Source organism: Ostrinia nubilalis, chromosome 2 (assembly GCF_963855985.1).
Source record: "Ostrinia nubilalis chromosome 2, ilOstNubi1.1, whole genome shotgun sequence".
Taxonomy (NCBI): domain Eukaryota; kingdom Metazoa; phylum Arthropoda; class Insecta; order Lepidoptera; family Crambidae; genus Ostrinia; species Ostrinia nubilalis.
This window is the reverse complement of record NC_087089.1, coordinates 3,953,192-3,972,737: the sequence shown is the minus strand read 5'-3', so window position 1 is coordinate 3,972,737 and position 19,546 is coordinate 3,953,192. Positions and strand designations below refer to the sequence as shown.

Here is a 19,546-nt window from a genome sequence, read left to right as displayed (position 1 = left end):
GGCCCCGTAAGTCCACCACGAGCCCCGCATGCCAGACCCACCCGCAGGCCCGGCCCCGACCAGAGCGACCTTAAGTTCCGAAGCCCCGCGGTCGCTCCGATTCAGCCTCGTAATTGGATTTTATCGTTCAATAAGCAACGTTATTCTCATTTGATTGGCGACGCTTTCCGCTTCGACGTAGCAGCTTGCTTCCTCACTTCCTCATGGTGGCTGTAGCTTTGAATGTAGCGGCTTTATATGTTTTTAAAATTAAAACTGATTAGATGTCGAGTGCGATATGACTTACGTAACCTAGTGTTACGGAGTCACTGGTGCATCAGTATGCGATAACGCGTTAGTTGTGATAGTGCGGCGGACAGAGTTAGTGAGTGCACGTCTCTGTGGAAATGACTTGCTGGGAGAGTGTAGGACTCCTGGGCCCATGCGCGTTACTGGCCTCGTCTGACGTCAGGGTGAGTCGACTGATCATCCGCACTCGCCCCCAAACTTTCAAGGTCCCAAAACTCATTTTAACTTAGTTGCGATACCCATACGGTCAGTCAAAAATTTAATTTTCAAATCAAAGAACAACTTTAATTTGCTATTGGTTTTAATAAAGCAAATATTTTTGCAAATAATCGTTGACAGGAGTGATTAAAACCCGCTAGCACATTGCTAAATGGGGCTTAGAGATATGACTGTTTGTTTGCGAACATTATCATTTACTAATTAATGTTTTGATCTCTTCAAATAAATACAAATAACATTAATTTCTTAATAGTTTTTCCACTTTTTAATCACTTTTAGCACACGGCTTACTTTCAGTCAGTTAATATTTGCAACTTTGTAGAAATAGTTCTGTGCAAAATGGTGTCAATAGTGCTTCTGACAACTGAAGAGGTGCTTCAAAGAAATGGATTCTGGTATTGTTTGGACAGTGTGTGGATCGCGGAAGAGTTGGAGCCATTCGAGGAAGTAAAACCTGAACATGTTTATTCAAAACCACTGTCGAAGGACCTTTACTACACGAAATTCCCTGATATACCACGCAGTGAATCTGAAGGAGAAAATTCCATAAGCTTCAATGGATTTAGAACCAAACACCGGGAATGGAGATCGAAAATACGTATCAGAAAATTCGACGCACAAAAAAGGAATTCAATGCAATTGAGCATCAGTATTCAGTCAGCGAATAGCAACAGTTCATTGAACAAGCAATCAAGGAGAGTTACTTCCATAGTTAATTTATCTGAGAACCGAACGCCCCAAATTACTTCACACGGCCAGACCGATGATGACAAGAAAGTCAGACATTTTTTCGAACGCTTGTTAAAAAGTATACCTCCACCGCCGCTGCACGATTTGCAAGAAAGCTCAAACAACGCAATCAGCTGTTCCATAACCGAACCGCCCAAGGAAAACACATGTTTTGACGATATAGACTTGCCCGATTACGCTGACTTCGAAAAAGACAAAATATTGGAAATTAAATCTAAAAAAAATACAATACCAGCTGGTACATCGACGTGGAAAAAGATAAAACGGAAAGTCACTTTTAATTTGAAATCAAATAAATCTGAATTCGAATATCCTGAATCGTGGTATGAGTCGATTTATGGGGTATCAGATATGATAGTTGCAGCTCCGAGTGAAACACGCAGTTCTAGTACTACTGATGAAAGTGGTGATATTTTGAATGATGCTTGTGAAATGGAGTTTGACTCATTGTCGAACGAGATTAATATGAATTCTGTTAATGATGTAGGCTCCATAAATGACCCTAATGAATCTGAGCACATGGCTTCATGGTCTGAAATAATGAGCTACTGCGGAGTGAGTGATACAATTTTAAGATCTGAGGATTCGTTGAAGCAAACAGATGATATTATTAGTAGGTCGCATTGCGGTGACGTACGATCTTTCGAAGTGTTGGACGAGGATGAGGTTGACGAAGAAGTTGGTTATGCCAGATTCGCTGTATACAAAATACACCAAACATTGCAATTAGAAGGTGGAATGGCAGATTCATCATCGATGAGAGACTTAAAAATCGAGGAAGATAATAAAATTCCAGAAAACAAAGCAAATCAAGCAGCCAGCTCTTTTAACAGAAACATTTATCGTTTAGCGCCAGTAGATATAGATTTGGTAATTTAGTTTAGAACTAGTTTGCAAGTATTTTGTTATTTACATTATTACTTTACAATAAAACTTATCATGGAATTGTTTATTTTCATTTCCACTCCATTCACGTGACATGGCCAACAACACTACATTTAGGTAACGATTATGTTTTGTTTTTTGTTGTGTGTTTTATTTCAATGTGATTAATCGGATCTTTTTTGTTTCAGCCTCCAGAGAACGAGTTGCAGAAGAATTCTGATCGCGTGCTCTCTGAGCACGAGCTGCGGGTACAGAGATCGCTGCAGAAGCTCAATGTGCCTGAATGGTAAGAGATTTTTCTTTACATAAATTCAGAATCACATTTAAACCTTAAATTCCATGTAATAGGCATAGATCTATTCACGTTTATTGGCAAAATAATGTAGAGCACGTGCTTTTTACGCTATTAAAATTTGATCTCATAAAGAAGTTTTACCTACTATTTCTTCTGGCTTTTCTGATACTTGATGTAGGTATGTAACGCAAACTGTGTGCTTACCATGAGTTTACGTTAGGTGTGCTCGCTAGCGACTGCGTAAAAAAATGACATTAAATGTATGACATATTGTGCAGCGCCCCTAGCGGCTACTTTCAAGAAATAAAATCTTGATAGATTTTTTTGACGTACTCGCTAGCGAGCACACCTGTGGGTCTAGACAAAGTGCAAATTATAATCGCAAACCAGTCGAAAAGTGGTCGAAAAGCCCCTTTTTTGTATGGAGTTTTGACGGATTCGATTTTCGATTCGATCAAAAAGTGCGTTTTGTCTAGGGGGGCTGACGTAAACTCATGGTAAGCACACTGAACTCATTCGATTCGAATCTTAAATTTGTCGGTAACAAAGATAGTGTTTTTTCTTTGCTTATCTTTTTCTAGTAGTTAATTTAATTATGCATTTTTTTACTATCTGCATGTTCAAAGTGTATTTATTCGACTTTAATCTTTAATTTAATGTATAATCGACATACTGACATCATTCGCAATAATATGTAACATCTAGAGTTTATCGTCATCCACCAAACACGATAAAGCTGGCAGTGATAAGAAAAACGTCTGGGCTGTGCGAACATTTAAATAAAACAATAACTGCTAAGTATGTGCGGTTATTTTTATCGGTGCAAAGTATTTGGGAATAGGTTTTATGCTAATGTGGGCCACGTAGAATGCACAAGGTTGAGGAGGTGATTACGGTGGCAGTGCCTCATTAGGTAGACGGATCACAACTTCCCAAGAGGCATAAAATATGTCATGATGACACTAAGCGCCGTCACTCAGAAGTTGCCAGTGTCACTAAGTAGCCACAAGTAGCACTTTAACGAATCGAAATCTAGAACAAATGTTGCTTTGTCTACAATCTTACAATCTTTCTTTTCGTCTCTTGTCTAACAATTAAATCTTACGAACGTCAACAACATTTCTGAGAGTTAGGTATGGTTTTTCTTATTTAACTGGCTATTGATCGTGATTTCGTCTACGTTATAATAGTTACTTTGAATAACATTAGTATTGTCTAGGTTTCATGTACCAAAGTAAACAAAATCTCTTTTATCTTTCCTAAAGACGTGATGTAACCTTGTTGGTGTTCAAATAAATAAATAAATAAAACGTGAAGGCAAACTCATGTATGTTAATTTTATGACTAAACTACATGAAAAATAGATAGCTTTAAATCTTTCATTTTCCATTATCTTCTTAGACCAAGGCCATACCAGATGTTATTTGAAACAATGTAGGAACTAAATAAAATAAACCAAGAAGTAGATAATTAACTTGTCTTTGTCAGAGGTGACTTTTGTGACTGTTGACTGATCGATCTTTACGTCTTGATGTCGTGATCAATGAGCCATTGAGATTGATTTAGGGCAATTAATTTCCTGCTAATAAGGAAGGGTCTCCAGATTTAGTTAGAAAATGATGCTATATTTTCTTTACGAATCAAGTTCTATCAGTTTGTTTAAACTAGAATTTTAAAGAATTAAGGTTATAGTATTTTGCACACGCTAGTTGCTTGTAACGATATTGTACGGTAATGAATACTAATTTGTTTATTACTTTCATGTTAATGCGACTGCAACTTAGCATTTTTGTTTTTAAATGAGCTCTTGATAACAATCAGACCCAATAGGTGCTGAAGCGATATGATATGAAAATTTGTGGGGATCTATAAGTTGTTATCAAGTGTTACTAATTGTAAAATGAACTATATACTAACTATGTAAACCTTGGTCTTCCTAGAATAAATAAATAAATAATATGTTTGTTCCTCGAACCATGAGCCTTCGGGTATACATAAATTAGAGAATTTAATTGATATCCATGTAGCTACATAATACTGGTAGATTACTATACAACCATACTAGCTTTTGCCCACGGCATCACCCGCGTAAATTTTAGTTATTCTGGGTTATAAACAATAATACTGTAAAGATTCATCAAAATCCGTTCAGTAGTTTTTGCGTGAAAGAGTAACAAACATCCAGACATCCAAACTTTCGCATTTATAATATTAGTAGGATTATTACCTTTACTACATTACAATTAAATTTACATTAAAATTAGGTATATTTCAAGTCGATCAGATGTAGCGGTCAGGCCAATGTCGAACAACAACATTTGGTTCGGACAAAACAATCTGTCAGCGGTCAAGACAAGGAAATCTGTGTACAAAGACAAAGTTGTTAAAGATGACCTAAATTGAACCGTCTAAGCTAGCTATGACATAGTCAGGATTACTCAGGATGGCGCTACTATCAATACTGGATTATTACTTCATCATCATCATTTCAGCCATAGGACGTCCACTGCTGAACATAGGCCTCCCCCAATGATTTCCACATTGGCCGGTTGGTGGTGGCCTGCATCCAGCGCCTTCCCGCTACCTTTATGAGGTCGTCGGTCCACCTTGTGGTTGGACGTCCTACGCTGCGCTTTCCGGTACGTGGCCTCCACTCCAGAACCTTGCTGCCCCATCGGCCGTCAGTTCTGCGTACTATATGCCCTGATTATTACTTAGTTCCGATTATTGCCACGTTGGACAACCATAAAATATGAAATTTTCAGGAGGGCGCTACTATTTTTTTACTGGGTTGTTGGTTTTTGATTAATGCCACTTGACGTTTCAAAATCGTTGGACTATCATATGATGCGGACTGCGTTCACTTTGGCCTGCCCGCCGCTAAACGCATTCAGTGTAGCAAATCCTTAAACGCTAGTTAACCTCCAGTTTCCCACGCCCGCGGCAATTGAGAGTCTAGCCGGTAATCAACAGCACTAATTGTATTCAGCAGCTAAACTACCGCTCCAGGGACTAGGGTTAATTAGTTGGCACTGCTGGAACTATAAATATACCCTTTTCTAATTTCATTCTTCAAACTTCTTGTTTCCTTCTTCTCTAGTTAAGGTCCATCAGCCAAACCAACGCGATAAGCCGGCGTGCAGCGATGGTAATCAGACTTAAAAGCATTGATCGCCATCGCTGCACGCAGCCGCTCAACCTTCAGGCCGTAGTAAACTTATTCATGACTAGCGGCCGCCCGCGACTTCGTACGCGTGGATCCCGTTTTACCCCCTTCATCTATCTTACGCGGTTTAGATTTTTTCATACAAATGTTTTTTCCCGCTAACTCCCGTTCCCGTGGGAATTTTGCAATATCCTGTTGTAACTAAGCTTTAAGTTTACTAAGATATCTGCATGCCAAATTTCAAGTGTCTAACTTAAGCGGTTTAGATTTTTTCATACAAATGTTTTTCCCCGCTAACTCCCGTTCCCGTGGGAATTTTGCAATATCCTGTTGTAACTAAGCTTTAAGTTTACTAAGGTACCCGCATGCCAAATTTCAAGCGTCTAACTTAAGCGGTTTAGATTTTTCACACAAAAGGATTTTCCCGCTAATTCCCGTTCCCGTGGGAATTCCTAAGTATCCTATAACCTGCCCAGGAGTATGAAGAATAATTGTACCAAGTTTCGTTAAAATCCGTCAAGTAGTTTTTGTTTCTATAAGGAACATACAGACAGACAGACAGACAGACAGACAGACAAAAATTTTACTGATTGCATTTTTGGCATCAGTATCGATCACTAATCACCCCCTGATAGTTATTTTGAAAATATATTTCATGTACAGAATTGACCTCTCTACAGATTTATTATAAGTATAGATAGCGGCCGCCCGCGACTTCGTACGCGTGGATCCCGTTTTACCCCCTTCATCTATCTTACGCGGTTTAGATTTTTTCATACAAATGTTTTTTCCCGCTAACTCCCGTTCCCGTGGGAATTTTGCAATATCCTGTTGTAACTAAGCTTTAAGTTTACTAAGATATCTGCATGCCAAATTTCAAGTGTCTAACTTAAGCGGTTTAGATTTTTTCATACAAATGTTTTTCCCCGCTAACTCCCGTTCCCGTGGGAATTTTGCAATATCCTGTTGTAACTAAGCTTTAAGTTTACTAAGGTACCCGCATGCCAAATTTCAAGCGTCTAACTTAAGCGGTTTAGATTTTTCACACAAAAGGATTTTCCCGCTAATTCCCGTTCCCGTGGGAATTCCTAAGTATCCTATAACCTGCCCAGGAGTATGAAGAATAATTGTACCAAGTTTCGTTAAAATCCGTCAAGTAGTTTTTGTTTCTATAAGGAACATACAGACAGACAGACAGACAGACAGACAGACAGACAGACAGACAAAAATTTTACTGATTGCATTTTTGGCATCAGTATCGATCACTAATCACCCCCTGATAGTTATTTTGAAAATATATTTCATGTACAGAATTGACCTCTCTACAGATTTATTATAAGTATAGATTTATTTTCGCCAGTTGAATTCTCCAAGTTAACCCTTTCACGCATATGGGACACATTTGTCCCCGCATAGTTTTTACGATTTACAGTAATACTAGTTAAGTTAAGCCCTTTGTAGTTTAATATTCTTTAATTGTATTATTATCTTTTATGTTTATGCGCTATAAATAATAAAAAACGCGATTCCTTGTGTAAAAAAATACTGGCACAAAATGTGAAAAAAAAATTCGTTACACGTCAAAATTAAAAAATATTTTAATATTACTTAGCAGCTTTTTGGCCATTATTTTTCTTCCGATTTACATTCACTAATAAGTATAATTATCGTTTTGTTACATATTTTCGATTTTCTTCGTATGTATAATGAATATTATGTAAAAATCTGTATTGGGACACGGGTGTCCCTATGTGCGTCAAAGGCAACTTGGTTCTTACTAGGGATATTGTTTACCTCAGTATAATTTGTATGTTTATATTGATGTTTTATTTATAATTCATACGTATTTTTGTACATAATTTGTCTTCAAATCGGCTTGAAGAAATTTCGCTCAGGAAAGACGAAACTGAGAAGTCATGATGACTGACAATAGTGACAACGAGGATGGTTTCCTCCTTGATGAAAGGGTGTCTACTGCTGGACAGAGGCTTCCCTGAGGATTTTTACACCAATCGTTCTTGTGCTGTTCGTATACATGAATGTATATGAGCCGCACAGGAACATGAGGCCTGCCACACCACGTCTTCCTATCCGTGGGCGCCATTCGAGAAATTTTCTGCCCTAACGGCCATCTCTTCTGCGAGCTATGTCCCCTGCCCATTGCCGCGAAAGTCTGGTAATTATGCGGGCTATGTCTGTTACTTTGAGCCTCCTGCGGACTTCCTCATCACCCTTTTGGTAACTTTGAGCCTTCTCATAAGGCTCATAGTAGTAAGGAACACGTCTCCGTTCCGTGCGTCATCGCCACCAAGCCAACACACATTGGTCAAAGACTGTCAGTCAAAGGTCTGACTTTCAGACACTGCGGTATTTTGGATAAGAAGATGTGGCAAAGCCTCTCGGATGCTGTCCCCCAAGTAAGATTCAACGATTGTAGTCACGGCACGGCTGAGACCTTGGAAGACCTAGAATCAATGCTCTATGGCCTCAGCAGAGGCTCTCAATAAATGGGATTCAAAATAAACATGGACAAGACGAAAAAATTATGTCAAATATCCGTGTTACACGCACCCCTCTAAAAGCTGGAGACTCTACACTCAAAGTTGTTCTTGAAACTAACAGTCTAGTTAGGTAGTTCTAACTTCAAGAAAGAGGTCTATGATGAGATGAGGATCAAATACAAAAATACGTAAGATATGATGCTATCTATTTTAAATTTCTTATTATAAATATTAAAAATAAGCTTATTGATTAAATTTGATGTGTATTTTTAGTGTGATTTGTATTTATTTTGCAATAAAAGCGTTGAAGTATTTTATTTTCAATATATGAGGCAATGTATACCTTAACGCATATAGGGACATATGTGTCCCCGACTGAAAAACACTGAAATACATAGCACTTATACTTTCTGTACTACTTTTATCTTAAATTAGGCTAAAATAAATAGATATAACCAAAGAAAAAATAATTTTATGGTTTGGAATAGTTATAAGCGTGTAAGGGTTAAGAGTAGTTTTTATGAGTGCGAAAGGAAAGACAGACTATTCCCCTTTCTTTTACGACTACTAAAACATTTACTTAAACTGGAAACAATGGACCTAATTTGTGATTTTGTGACCCGTCACCGCACGTTGTGCGTGCTCGTATAAAATTAGCATTTAAACGCGATTTTATGCAAAACTGTGGATGTATTCAAAATAATTAACAACTCATGCTTCGTACTCATACCTACTCTTTATGTTATGATAAGCTGTTATCAAGACAAGTATTTTTGCTCCTCTACCTAATCTAAAATAACATTACCTACCAAACGATTATCAGAAGAATCGAAGTCATAAGAAACGTCCAAGCTTTTTGAGGTGACAATAGGACAGTGGACACTTCACAACGGTGAAGGTGTCCGACTGGTTGACTCGAGATAGAGGAAATAGAAGCTCTGGTTCGAAACCTGGACTACTGTGATGATCCCACTCTCGTAAAACAAGCATAATTAGTTTAGCTTACCACAAGGAGATTAACGGGTTGTTTAAAAAACCCATGGCATTTAAATGTGTCATATTTTCCAGGTATAAAAACGCCCCAACGCCTCGAGAGGGCTTTTTACTCCGAAAGCGATTATCTGACGCATCAGCGTCAGCGACACGATGGAGCGGCCTCAACTCGAAGACCACGTCGCTGGGCAGCCTGGGCGGCGTCACCGCCCAGCCGCCGCCGCCGCAGCTCTCGCCGCACACCACCAGCTTCGGGAGGTGGTCTACTAGCCGACTTAACTCGAATCAAGTGAGTAGACCAAGCCCTGGAGCGTAGAAGACTGTTCCTTTCAGCTCCCTTGATGGACTCTACGCTGGGCTACCTGCTTGTGTTCTAATCACGCTTCTACGATGGTCTACTAATAGACCTAACTAGAATCGAGTGAGTAGATCACCCCCTGAAGTCAGCGACACAATGGAGCGGCTTCAACTCGAAGACCACGTCGCTGGGCAGCCTGGGCGGCGTCACCGCCCAGCCGCCGCCGCCGCAGCTCTCGCCGCACACCACCAGCTTCGGAAGGTGGTCTACTAGCCGACTTAACTCGAATCAAGTGAGTAGACCAAGCCCTGGAGCGTAGAAGACTGTTCCTTTCAGCTCCCTTGATGGACTCTACGCTGGGTTACCTGCTTGTGTTCTAATCACGCTTCCACGATGGTCTACTAATAGATCTAACTAGAATCGAGTGAGTAGATCAGGCCCTGAAGTCAGCGACACAATGGAGCGGCTTCAACTCGAAGACCACGTCGCTGGGCAGCCTGGGCGGCGTCACCGCCCAGCCGTCGCCGCCGCAGCTCTCGCCGCACACCACTAGCTTCGGGAGGTGGTCTACTAGCCGACTTAACTCGAATCAAGTGAGTAGACCAAGCCCCGTACTCTATCAAAGTCGCGGAAGAATTTTTCTTGCAGCTACCTCGATAGAAAACTCCTATACCCTTCGCCACACGACCAGATGTGGAAGACGGTCTACTAGCCGACTTAACTCGAATCAAGTGAGTAGACCAGGCCCTGAACCATAGAAGACTGTTTCTTTCAATTTAACAAATGCTGACCCAACACCCGTGCTCATAGGAGCACAAGACCAGATGCGGATAGTGGTCTGCTAGCCGACTTAACTCGAATCAAATGAGTAGACCAAGCTTGGATCCGATAATCCGACCAAGACGCTCGTAGAAGACTTTCTTGCAGCTACCTCGATGAAACCTAGGATAAGCCACTGCCAGAGCTCCCGCCGCACACCAACAGCTTCGGAAGGTGGTCTACTAGCCGACTTAACTCGAATCAAGTGAGTAGACCAAGCCTTGAATCGTAGAAGACTTCTTTCAGCTAACTCGATAGCTAACACTGAGACATCGCTTCGTTTGCATCGTACACGAACAGTTTCCGTAGATTATCGTCTGCTCATTCAAATCAAGTCGAATAAGTGAGTAAAGGACTCAGCAATTCCAATAAAGCGAACACCACTCTCCGCCGCTTCAGTTCCACCATCGGAAAATGGTCTAGTCCTACTTCACTCCGGACCATGCAAGTTGAAAACCACTGCTGTTGCGACAAACCAAATGACAACTAACATTTTATTAATCAAAGAGGAAGAGCCCCTTTTACTCAAGAATAGGAAGGTCTTGCCTCTACACTGACAATGAGGAGACTTTAAAGTTCCCTTACAATGGAACAACTAGCCTTTTCACTTGGTTATCAATGAATTTCTACCATCTTTTGTCTATCCATAACCGCTCTACAACGGAACTATTCCCACCCTCGTTCCCACTGCAACTCCTTGTATAGCCAGGATCTACAGTGCCACCACTCTATAACCCCTAACTGCATTTTCCAGACGTCACCTTGCTCATCTACGCGCAGCAGTATCCGCGGGACGAGCCCGCTCTGCTCGCCTTCTACCAGGTCTTCCTTCAGCGCCCGGCAGCCCTACCTCGGCTGGAGGAGTCAGGAGCGCCTCAATAACACTCCACGGACACCGCATGAGAGGTGAGAGTTAGATTCACTGTTTATCTTCATCATTTTTAATCTTTTGATTTTGACAACATCGTAACAGAAACACGTTGCTATTTCCTGGATAAAGATTATCCTCCAATTCAGGTATAACCTGACCTAGCTCTCCCCTTCACTGAACTTGATTTTTAATTTTGATTGATTGAATACTCAACTGTTGATACTATAAAGTGAGGGCAGCAGGAAACTTTCGGGACAGATGAGTACAGATAGTGAAGACAAATTAATGGTCTAAGTGTAGGTACTTATTAGTGACTGCAATCAAACATTGTTTTGCTTGATATTCAAATTAAATTCATCACTAGATAAGGTGGAAAATGTTGTATCACTTTTTCAAATCGTAAGACAAAGAAACTTTCACAACTCCAACTTACAAACCATTCTCAACCATTCCAGGCTAGCGTCATCTTTACTCCAGCAGTCTGCTTCGGCGAAGGCGGCCGAAGAGATCCAAACCTCTATCAAGGAGGTGACTTCAGCCATCGTGCACTACGTCTCGGGGCTGGAGCCTTCCAACGGAGATATTGACAGGCAGCCTTCCCCGCGCTCCAGTCAAAAGCTGTACTGGCTTGAGAGCTCTTTTGTTGGTGAGTAAAAGTACCCCCGTACCAGAAAGACCAAACAAGAAGGTTATATGAGAGTAATAGACTTCAGATTCAGTTTCATACTAATGGCAATGTCATTAGTGATGTGACTAGCTCTTTGATTGTTACTCGTATCGATAATAGTGGTCAGTAAGAAAGATAGACTATGAGTATCCGGTGCTGGTCCTAGAATCTAACATTTCCAAAAAGGGCATACCTAGTTGAAAAAATATTTTGTGTACCTAATTATCCCTAGCTTGGTTACGAAATTAATGACATTTTGTGCTTTAAATGCTGGGCAATAGAACAATTTCATACATCTGTAATGACTCATAAAGTGTAATCCTAGAAGATCCCACGTTTATTATGACCTCAATTGTGACAACCCACACGAAAAAGAAGAATTTAAAATGTGACTATTCTTTATAGCTTACCAAAGTCTTATGAGCTCAGCTCAAAACAGTATCCTCTTAAGCCAAACTCATTTTCAACAGTTTTTTTCTATCCTTCAAGGTACCAAACCGCTGGAGTCCCCACAGACTCCCCTAGTGGTGTCCGAAGCGCTGCCGCCGCCGCACCCGCGACCGCCGTCGTCGCTTCGGCTCGACCACCGCGCCGCGCCGGGTGAGCGAGCGTGACCGGACCGCACCGGTTCAGACCTGACCTAGGCACATTCCCAAAGCGGTGGTAGCGATGGCTAGTTGCCAGTCGATTTACCGGTTATACGGTCGATATATCGGTAGTACTATTGATATATCGGAAGTACGGTCGATATATCAGTAGTACTATCGACATTTCGGTATTACTATCGAGATATCGGTAGTACTATCGACATTTCGGTAGTATTATCGATATTTCGGTAGCACTATCGATATTTCGGTAGCACTATCGATATTTCGGTAGTAGGTACTATCGATATTTCGGTAGTACTATCGATAGGGATTACCGATCGGTACTCGATTGTCGGCAGTTCTATCGATAGACAAATTTTAATCATCGATTGGTAATGCGAGTGTCTTTGCTACTTCCCAAAGGTACCGATAACAGTTGGATAGTTTGCCAATGTTCTTCAAAAGCAATTCATTTTAGCCCTGATAACCGAGTTTAGAATTTCCTGTAAATTAGATTTTTAGAGCGATTGAATATGCACAAGTTGCGTCACAGCTTTTAATAAAATGAGTACCTTTGATTGTTCTGGTTCGCCAATTTAAGCGACTACAAAAAATCTAATTACAGATAATTGAATACAATTACAATTTTAGACATAAATGAACTGCATTTAGAAACGTTGCGCAACTATCCAACTTGTCAACACTTATTGCCTCTACCGGAGAAGCGGCTAACTAATAGTACAACTCGGTGCAAAATAATCGGTCAATGCATTTATTGTTATGTCAGAGTCTGAACCCGCTGTGTCACTTGTTATTTTTATGTTACGTTTAAATACTCTGTGCGTTAATTTTTGTGCTGTTCTGTGTATTTAGTTATTTTGTGAAATGAACCAATCGGCCTGAAACCGATTGGTTCTTTTTGTGAAATCTATGTGTAATAGAGCTTTATAGACTGTGTTTAAGACTCAGGACCATTATAATTTTATCGAATAATATATTATTTTTGTGACATTTATGCACTATTTTTGGACTTCCAATGTTTTTGTTCATTTGTCAAGTGTTACACTTTTACGCTTTAAAATAAAGAGCACTTGCTTGTAGTGGCTTCCGATGAATTTTATTTTATGTATTGTGTTTCACTAAATCATTTATTTTTTACTTTATTTGGCAAGTTTAACTATGATTGAAGTTAATGTTACCAGTACAAATATTATGGAATTTATTATGGTAACTATTTGACTAACGACAAATGGGTATGAAGCAAGACTATTGCGTAACCATCAATGCAATTATAATGTTATTTTGATGCATTTCTAATATGAAGTTTGTATACTTATAAATTCTATTAAATTGTAGTAATAGTGCTAAAGTTACGAGAACATATCAGTGTTATTGGCACCTCAATACCTAAACAATTTAACGTAATAGTCAATAGTTAAGAATATATTTTTGATTTAGTGATATTGCCATAATTTTAACTTCAAATCTTACGTAACAACCAGTTGATATTTTTAGTAGTTTCAATCAATGTACAGAGTAAATTATTTGTTTGTGTGTTTATTTTAAATTCTTTAGTTTTAGTTTAAAGCTAGTAAATACAGTGATGTAAATAAAAATAATATGTTGCTATATTTTATTTTAGGTGCTAACTTAACGTATTTTGTGTATTATTTTCGTATTTTTATTGGTTTTCATTCATTTATATACTATTTAAATATACCACACTGAAGCTTTAATAGGGGTCACAAACCGATATGTAGTTATTGCCAGTAACATGCCTGTGTTATGTATACAATATATAAGGCAACAGTTATCAGAACCAAGAGAATGTGGTGGTGAGAAGTGACACGTCAGACTTTAAGTCTCGAACCTCCAGCTCCTTCTACTTAAATCACCTCGTAATTTATGTTGGGACTATGTTTGTTCCTAAGTAAATTATACAGGTTCTGATTAGGTTAGAAACAATGAATCGCACCGCCGACACGCCGCCATCGGGCATCGAATGTTTAATCGACGATTAAACGTTTAATATTAGTTTTTTTGTTTTATTTTTATTTTTTAACACACTGCAGGCACTTCTTAGACAACATCGTAGCTCTCTACATCTTCGTATTCCAAACATAGTATATGTACCTAAAATGTAACGATGATAGATATAGCGATATATTTGTATGTTAGAATCTCGGTACCTTTCCGTGTAAATTATAATCCGAAGACTCAAATAGTGTAAAAACGTCTTCAAATTATTATGATTTCGATCATTGTACTTTTAGTTAATGTTTTAATTATAATAATTATTGAATATATTCTTTTTATTTTATATTTGGTTTTATTTTTATTTTTGTGGCGTCATCACATGCACACGTTGATATAACAGGTAATTAATAAATCACGCAATAGCAGAATAATTCGTGACTAACGAGAGCGTAAGTAAGCTTTTCATTATTTTGATTTGACACAAAACATAGATAGCCATTTTTTTAGATCATGAAATGAAAATAGAAACTTTTTTCCACACTAGCCTCTTGCTTGCATACTTCTCTTGCCCCAAAAAAAAAGTAAAAAGGCCAGATTAATAACTGAGCGTATATTTGCAGACTGGCAAGACACGCGCCCCCTTAACCTGGGTATCGCTAGGCCGTCTCCTGGGTCCACGACGCTCGAAGACGTGCTGGACTCGCTCTTGGGATTGCCTTCGCAGCCGACCAGAATCCCAACCCCTCAGCCCAGTCCTAGGAAGGCCTCTAGTCCATATTATTTGATGGGTGGCAAGGTATAATCACCAGCTTATAATACTATACAAATAATTTAGTTTTTCAAACCATAAAAATTAAAACCTAAAAGGAATTTTGGGATTTGGGTTCATTATCCAAACTCTAATATGAATCATACATACCTACATTATTCAGTACATACTCAAACGAACTAAAATAGTTTACCTATTTACATGCAACAGTCAGATTTGCATCATGCTATGGTCTGTAAAAAAATGCGTACTTCTAAACAAAAGTACTTTATGACAATCATCATACTTTTAAATAGTTCAAAAAAGTAAAGTCGACGCCTATTTTCGGACCTTTAATGAAGTGCAGACCAATTAATGGAACCTAGACTGAGCCTAGACCGCTCAAAATTTACACATACTCGTAGTCAAAGTAGTTCCAGCAAGTACCGACATATAAATCCCCACACAGAGCCCTCGCTACGAGCAGCTGGTAAGCAGTGGGCCGAGCACGAGCTCGCCTGCCTCTCGCTTCATCGGGACCCCCAGCGAAGCCCCCAGCTCGGTCACAGACAACAGCCCCGAGCGACCAGGTAGGAACGATATGTAAGTCCAAGCCGTTCCAATTTTTATTACCTTACCACTTTTTTAACATGACCGGTTTCATTGCACTGCAGTGTACTCTTACTCGTATGCTAACAGAATGTAGGTTTAATTCTGTAAAAAAACTGCTTCGTATGATACAATAAAACAGACTTGATAATAACGATTCCATTATTCATTTTGCTATTTGGATAATCTTATTCTTATTATTTACCTATCTGTCCAAAATTATCTACTTCTAGTTTAATCGATGTTTTTTGATGTTATCGATGTTTATTACTTATCTTTTCTTATAATATTATTTTGCATGATCACCCGCAGCATGTCCCCGTTTAGTTGGTGTGAAAGCATTATTGGAAATACTTAACATGGTTCTGAGTCTTAAAATTAGATTTCAAAATTTTCCCTCGTCCTGAGTCCTAACTAATAGTCAGTTTATCGTTTTCCAGGCAAGGATACAGTTGATAGCCCTGCCGCGATGCAGGAGTCGCGCCGGCCGCGGTCCGCGCAGGGCGAGCGCTCCCGGCGCAGGAGCGAGCCTTTCGCGCAGCCCAGCGCCTCGTGCGACCGCCGCACCAGCCTCGACGCCGCCGCCCTCCGGCCCTCAGACTCACACCTCACCCACCACGACTCCAAAACCTCCCTCGCCTCCCTCCAAACGGACAACAGCACCGACGACGCGTTCGTCAAGTGCAAATACCCCAAGTGCACCTCCCGGGCTCCCCTCGCGGACGCCAAACGACACTACAAAACGTGCCACAACTGCACCACCATGTACTGCTCCAAAGAGTGCCGAAGGGCGCACTGGGAGAAGCACAGAAAAGTCTGCCTGCACTCCCGCGCGAGCGCCCTTTGCAGACAAATCATAGCCGCCGCCAAGGAAGACGCCGATTCGCTGCACCAAATCAGCACGATAGCCCACAAAGGCTACCTGGCGCTCGGCCGAGGCGTCGTCAAAGTCTTCTTCACGAGTCCTGAGGCTGCGGAAAAATTCGTCACGCACGGCTTCCAATATCTAAGCGAGCCTGAATTCGTGAAGTGGACGTCTCTCCAGCCCAACGAGATGGGCGTCGAGTTGTACACGGAGGTCGTGAAGCTGTGCAAAGCGTACAACCCCGAGACGAGGGTGATATTATACGTGGCTGTGTGCATCATAAGCGAAGTGCCGACAAAGGGTGCTGTGAAATGGGAGCGGCAGATGGTGTCGCGGTGCGCCAAGCTGCGTCTGAGCAAGACTGTCACGGCGGCTATTCAAGAGCAGAACCGCCGGCGCCACAGGCGGGACAGTAAGGGCACGCCCGAGGACAGGGAGACGTTGATCCTGACATCGAAACTGTGCAACGCCGGCGAGAAAAATGCCGCCACTGCTCACAAATTTAGGGAGATATGCTTTCACAACATATCGCACGAGCTCGAGAAGCGAGGAGTCGCGATGAAGAAGCACTTCCCTGAAGTCTACTCGAGGCTGGCGGCGTACGTCGATGGCACCAGCGATAGGTTCATTCCTATGACTATTTACCCTAAAGATGTGACCAGTGGCCGGTCGTTTATGTGTATAATCATGCCTGATAGTGAAATGGACAGTGGATCGCCGGTAGACGGCAAAGCGGTGACAGTGGACGTGGGAATAGACCGGTCGCGACACCAGCTGTCTACTCCTATGTGAAAGACTTATGTAGTAGGTAATATCTGGCAAACGCAGACGCACTTATTGTCAAGGGCAGTCACGAGCGTGTATGATGCTCTGAGAATCATCGTCGTATATGCCCTTACTTGCGCCACGTGGCGGTTTTATTTAATATTTTACTCTCCCTGAATCTCGTGTGTGAATGATGTAACGTTTAATGTGCCCTTAAATTGTAATTATTTTAGATAATGTAATTAAAGTCTAAGATCAAATCATAGATACATAAACGCAAAAAATAAATTACATAACAGAAGCGATGAAGTACAATCGAGAGCAAAATGTTTAACATTATTTATTTTTGAATTGCCTTTGATCCATTATCTTCTCTAAACTGAATGTTTCCTAATTTTAGTGCTTACAAGTATGATTGTTGTTTTCTCGTTGAAATAAATGTTCACTTAATTTAAGTAAAAAAATATACAATGTTGTGACGCATGTTATCAAAAGTACATTCTTTTGTAACTGAAGCATTTATTTATAAATATTTATCTTAGTTAAGAACTTGTTTATGCAATTTGACAATAGTTTAAAATTAATCGTACTTAATAATGTTACATGCCGGTTTGTGGCACAGAATAATGTATTTAGAATTTTTTTAAACGAAGAAATAGATTCGAGTATGCTTTTATTAAATTATTGTTCATATAAAGAGTGATTTTTATACAAAGATGCTTATAAAATGCATGTTCTTGCGAGAAAAATATAGTGTTTGTCTTTAGATAGAGATTGACAAAACACTAATTTATTAATTATCTTTGGTAATTATTATTAGTGTGCTGTAGAAGGGACCTAGAACCGCATTCCACAACCTGTTACAAGTAGTAAAGCTGTTTTCATCTTAGTAACTATTTAACTTAAATAATTAATCTGAAAATCGACTGAATGTTCCATAATCGAGGGTATTTAATACCTGTAAAATGATTTGTCTGAAACACTTTTACTGACGACTGTACCTATCTCAGATCATAGTATGATCTGAGGTACCTATACTTCAACATTCCTGTAAAAGATGGCGTTAATTTTAAATTTATTTTAAAACAAAATAGGGCAATGAGTCGGTGATAAATGTTAAAAGGCTGGAGAGAAAATAATCGTAAAATTCATATGAGGTTGTTTACAGGCACAAAACTTATCATAATATTTTTGTAATTACTTGTGCCAATGAAAATTAATGAAATTTGTATCTCGTGCTTCGTTATTGTTAAGCAGCCAAATTACAGATCATGGAATACACAAAAAATCTTTTAAAATGTATGTCTGTTACCTTTTCTACGACTTTAAATACCCAAACCTATCAATACCTACTTCATAGCGAAACATATTATATTATTGTCTGTTTGTACGAATATTTAGATTATTATTGATCAACACATAATGCATTTAATTTTTTTTTTGGTTGTTCGTCTATTCTTTTGTCTTATTTAATGCCTACCTACTTATAAATAAACTATTATTACTACTTAATTAATTTAGTAAAAGTGTAAATCATTATAAACTTCGCTATACAGGCTGGTTTTTAAATCTAATATTTTTTGTACTAAATGTTAATGAAAATAAATGTAATTCCCGTACCTAATCGGCGTCAGCGATGCTATAATAAAGCTGCATTAATTAAATGTTTTCTAATGTTCTATCGTAAATATTATAATTTAGACGTTTTCGAATTAATCTACTATACCTACTATAAATATTTACTTGTAAACGCCTCGTAAAGATATTTCATACATATATTCATGATGTTGCCATATCAATTGTTTTTCATAGTCTGGATTACAGATTTTTTATCTAGTTATCCCTTATGTATTTCAAATAAACGGCCCTGCTATAAAATACTTTTGTTTTGTATTTTTAAAACCCTGATGCTTCAAACGAGCTGTAGAACTAAAACCAAAGTTAACCCATTAACAATTTAACAATGCCATGGGCCACGATAAGTAACCTACATCGCCATTAGCATTATAAGTAGCAACAAATAAAGATCACAAATTCCGATACCTACCCCGTTCCGACAGATTTTTGAAAGCACAAAAGCTTCGTACAATCGTTAAAGATTCGAATAAATTCGTGTGAGTGTGAGCGCTAGGTTCATTTTTTAGTTTGGGGGTAATGTTACCTACAGTATTAAAATATAATAAATTAACTAGTTACTTTTACCACAGCTTTTACTACTAACACAATAAATGATAGTTTGATTT

The 19,546-nt window shown here is 39.4% G+C and overlaps 1 protein-coding gene across 1 annotated transcript in view; it reads left to right on the top strand.

Moving 5' to 3' along the window:
• LOC135078220 (uncharacterized) overlaps window positions 1-18,377 on the top strand; it is a 69,826-nt gene extending 51,449 nt beyond the window's left edge. Inside the window, exons 2-12 of the mRNA XM_063972811.1 lie at window positions 2,331-2,428; window positions 9,173-9,386; window positions 9,541-9,687; window positions 9,833-9,988; window positions 10,969-11,120; window positions 11,541-11,731; window positions 12,242-12,352; window positions 14,143-14,237; window positions 14,861-15,112; window positions 15,534-15,654; window positions 16,114-18,377. Coding sequence (XP_063828881.1) covers window positions 2,331-2,428; window positions 9,173-9,386; window positions 9,541-9,687; window positions 9,833-9,988; window positions 10,969-11,120; window positions 11,541-11,731; window positions 12,242-12,352; window positions 14,143-14,237; window positions 14,861-15,112; window positions 15,534-15,654; window positions 16,114-17,330 — 2,754 coding nt within the window. The 3' untranslated portion in view covers window positions 17,331-18,377. The remainder of the gene's footprint in view (window positions 1-2,330; window positions 2,429-9,172; window positions 9,387-9,540; window positions 9,688-9,832; window positions 9,989-10,968; window positions 11,121-11,540; window positions 11,732-12,241; window positions 12,353-14,142; window positions 14,238-14,860; window positions 15,113-15,533; window positions 15,655-16,113) is intronic.
• The last annotated feature ends 1,169 nt before the right edge of the window (window positions 18,378-19,546 follow it).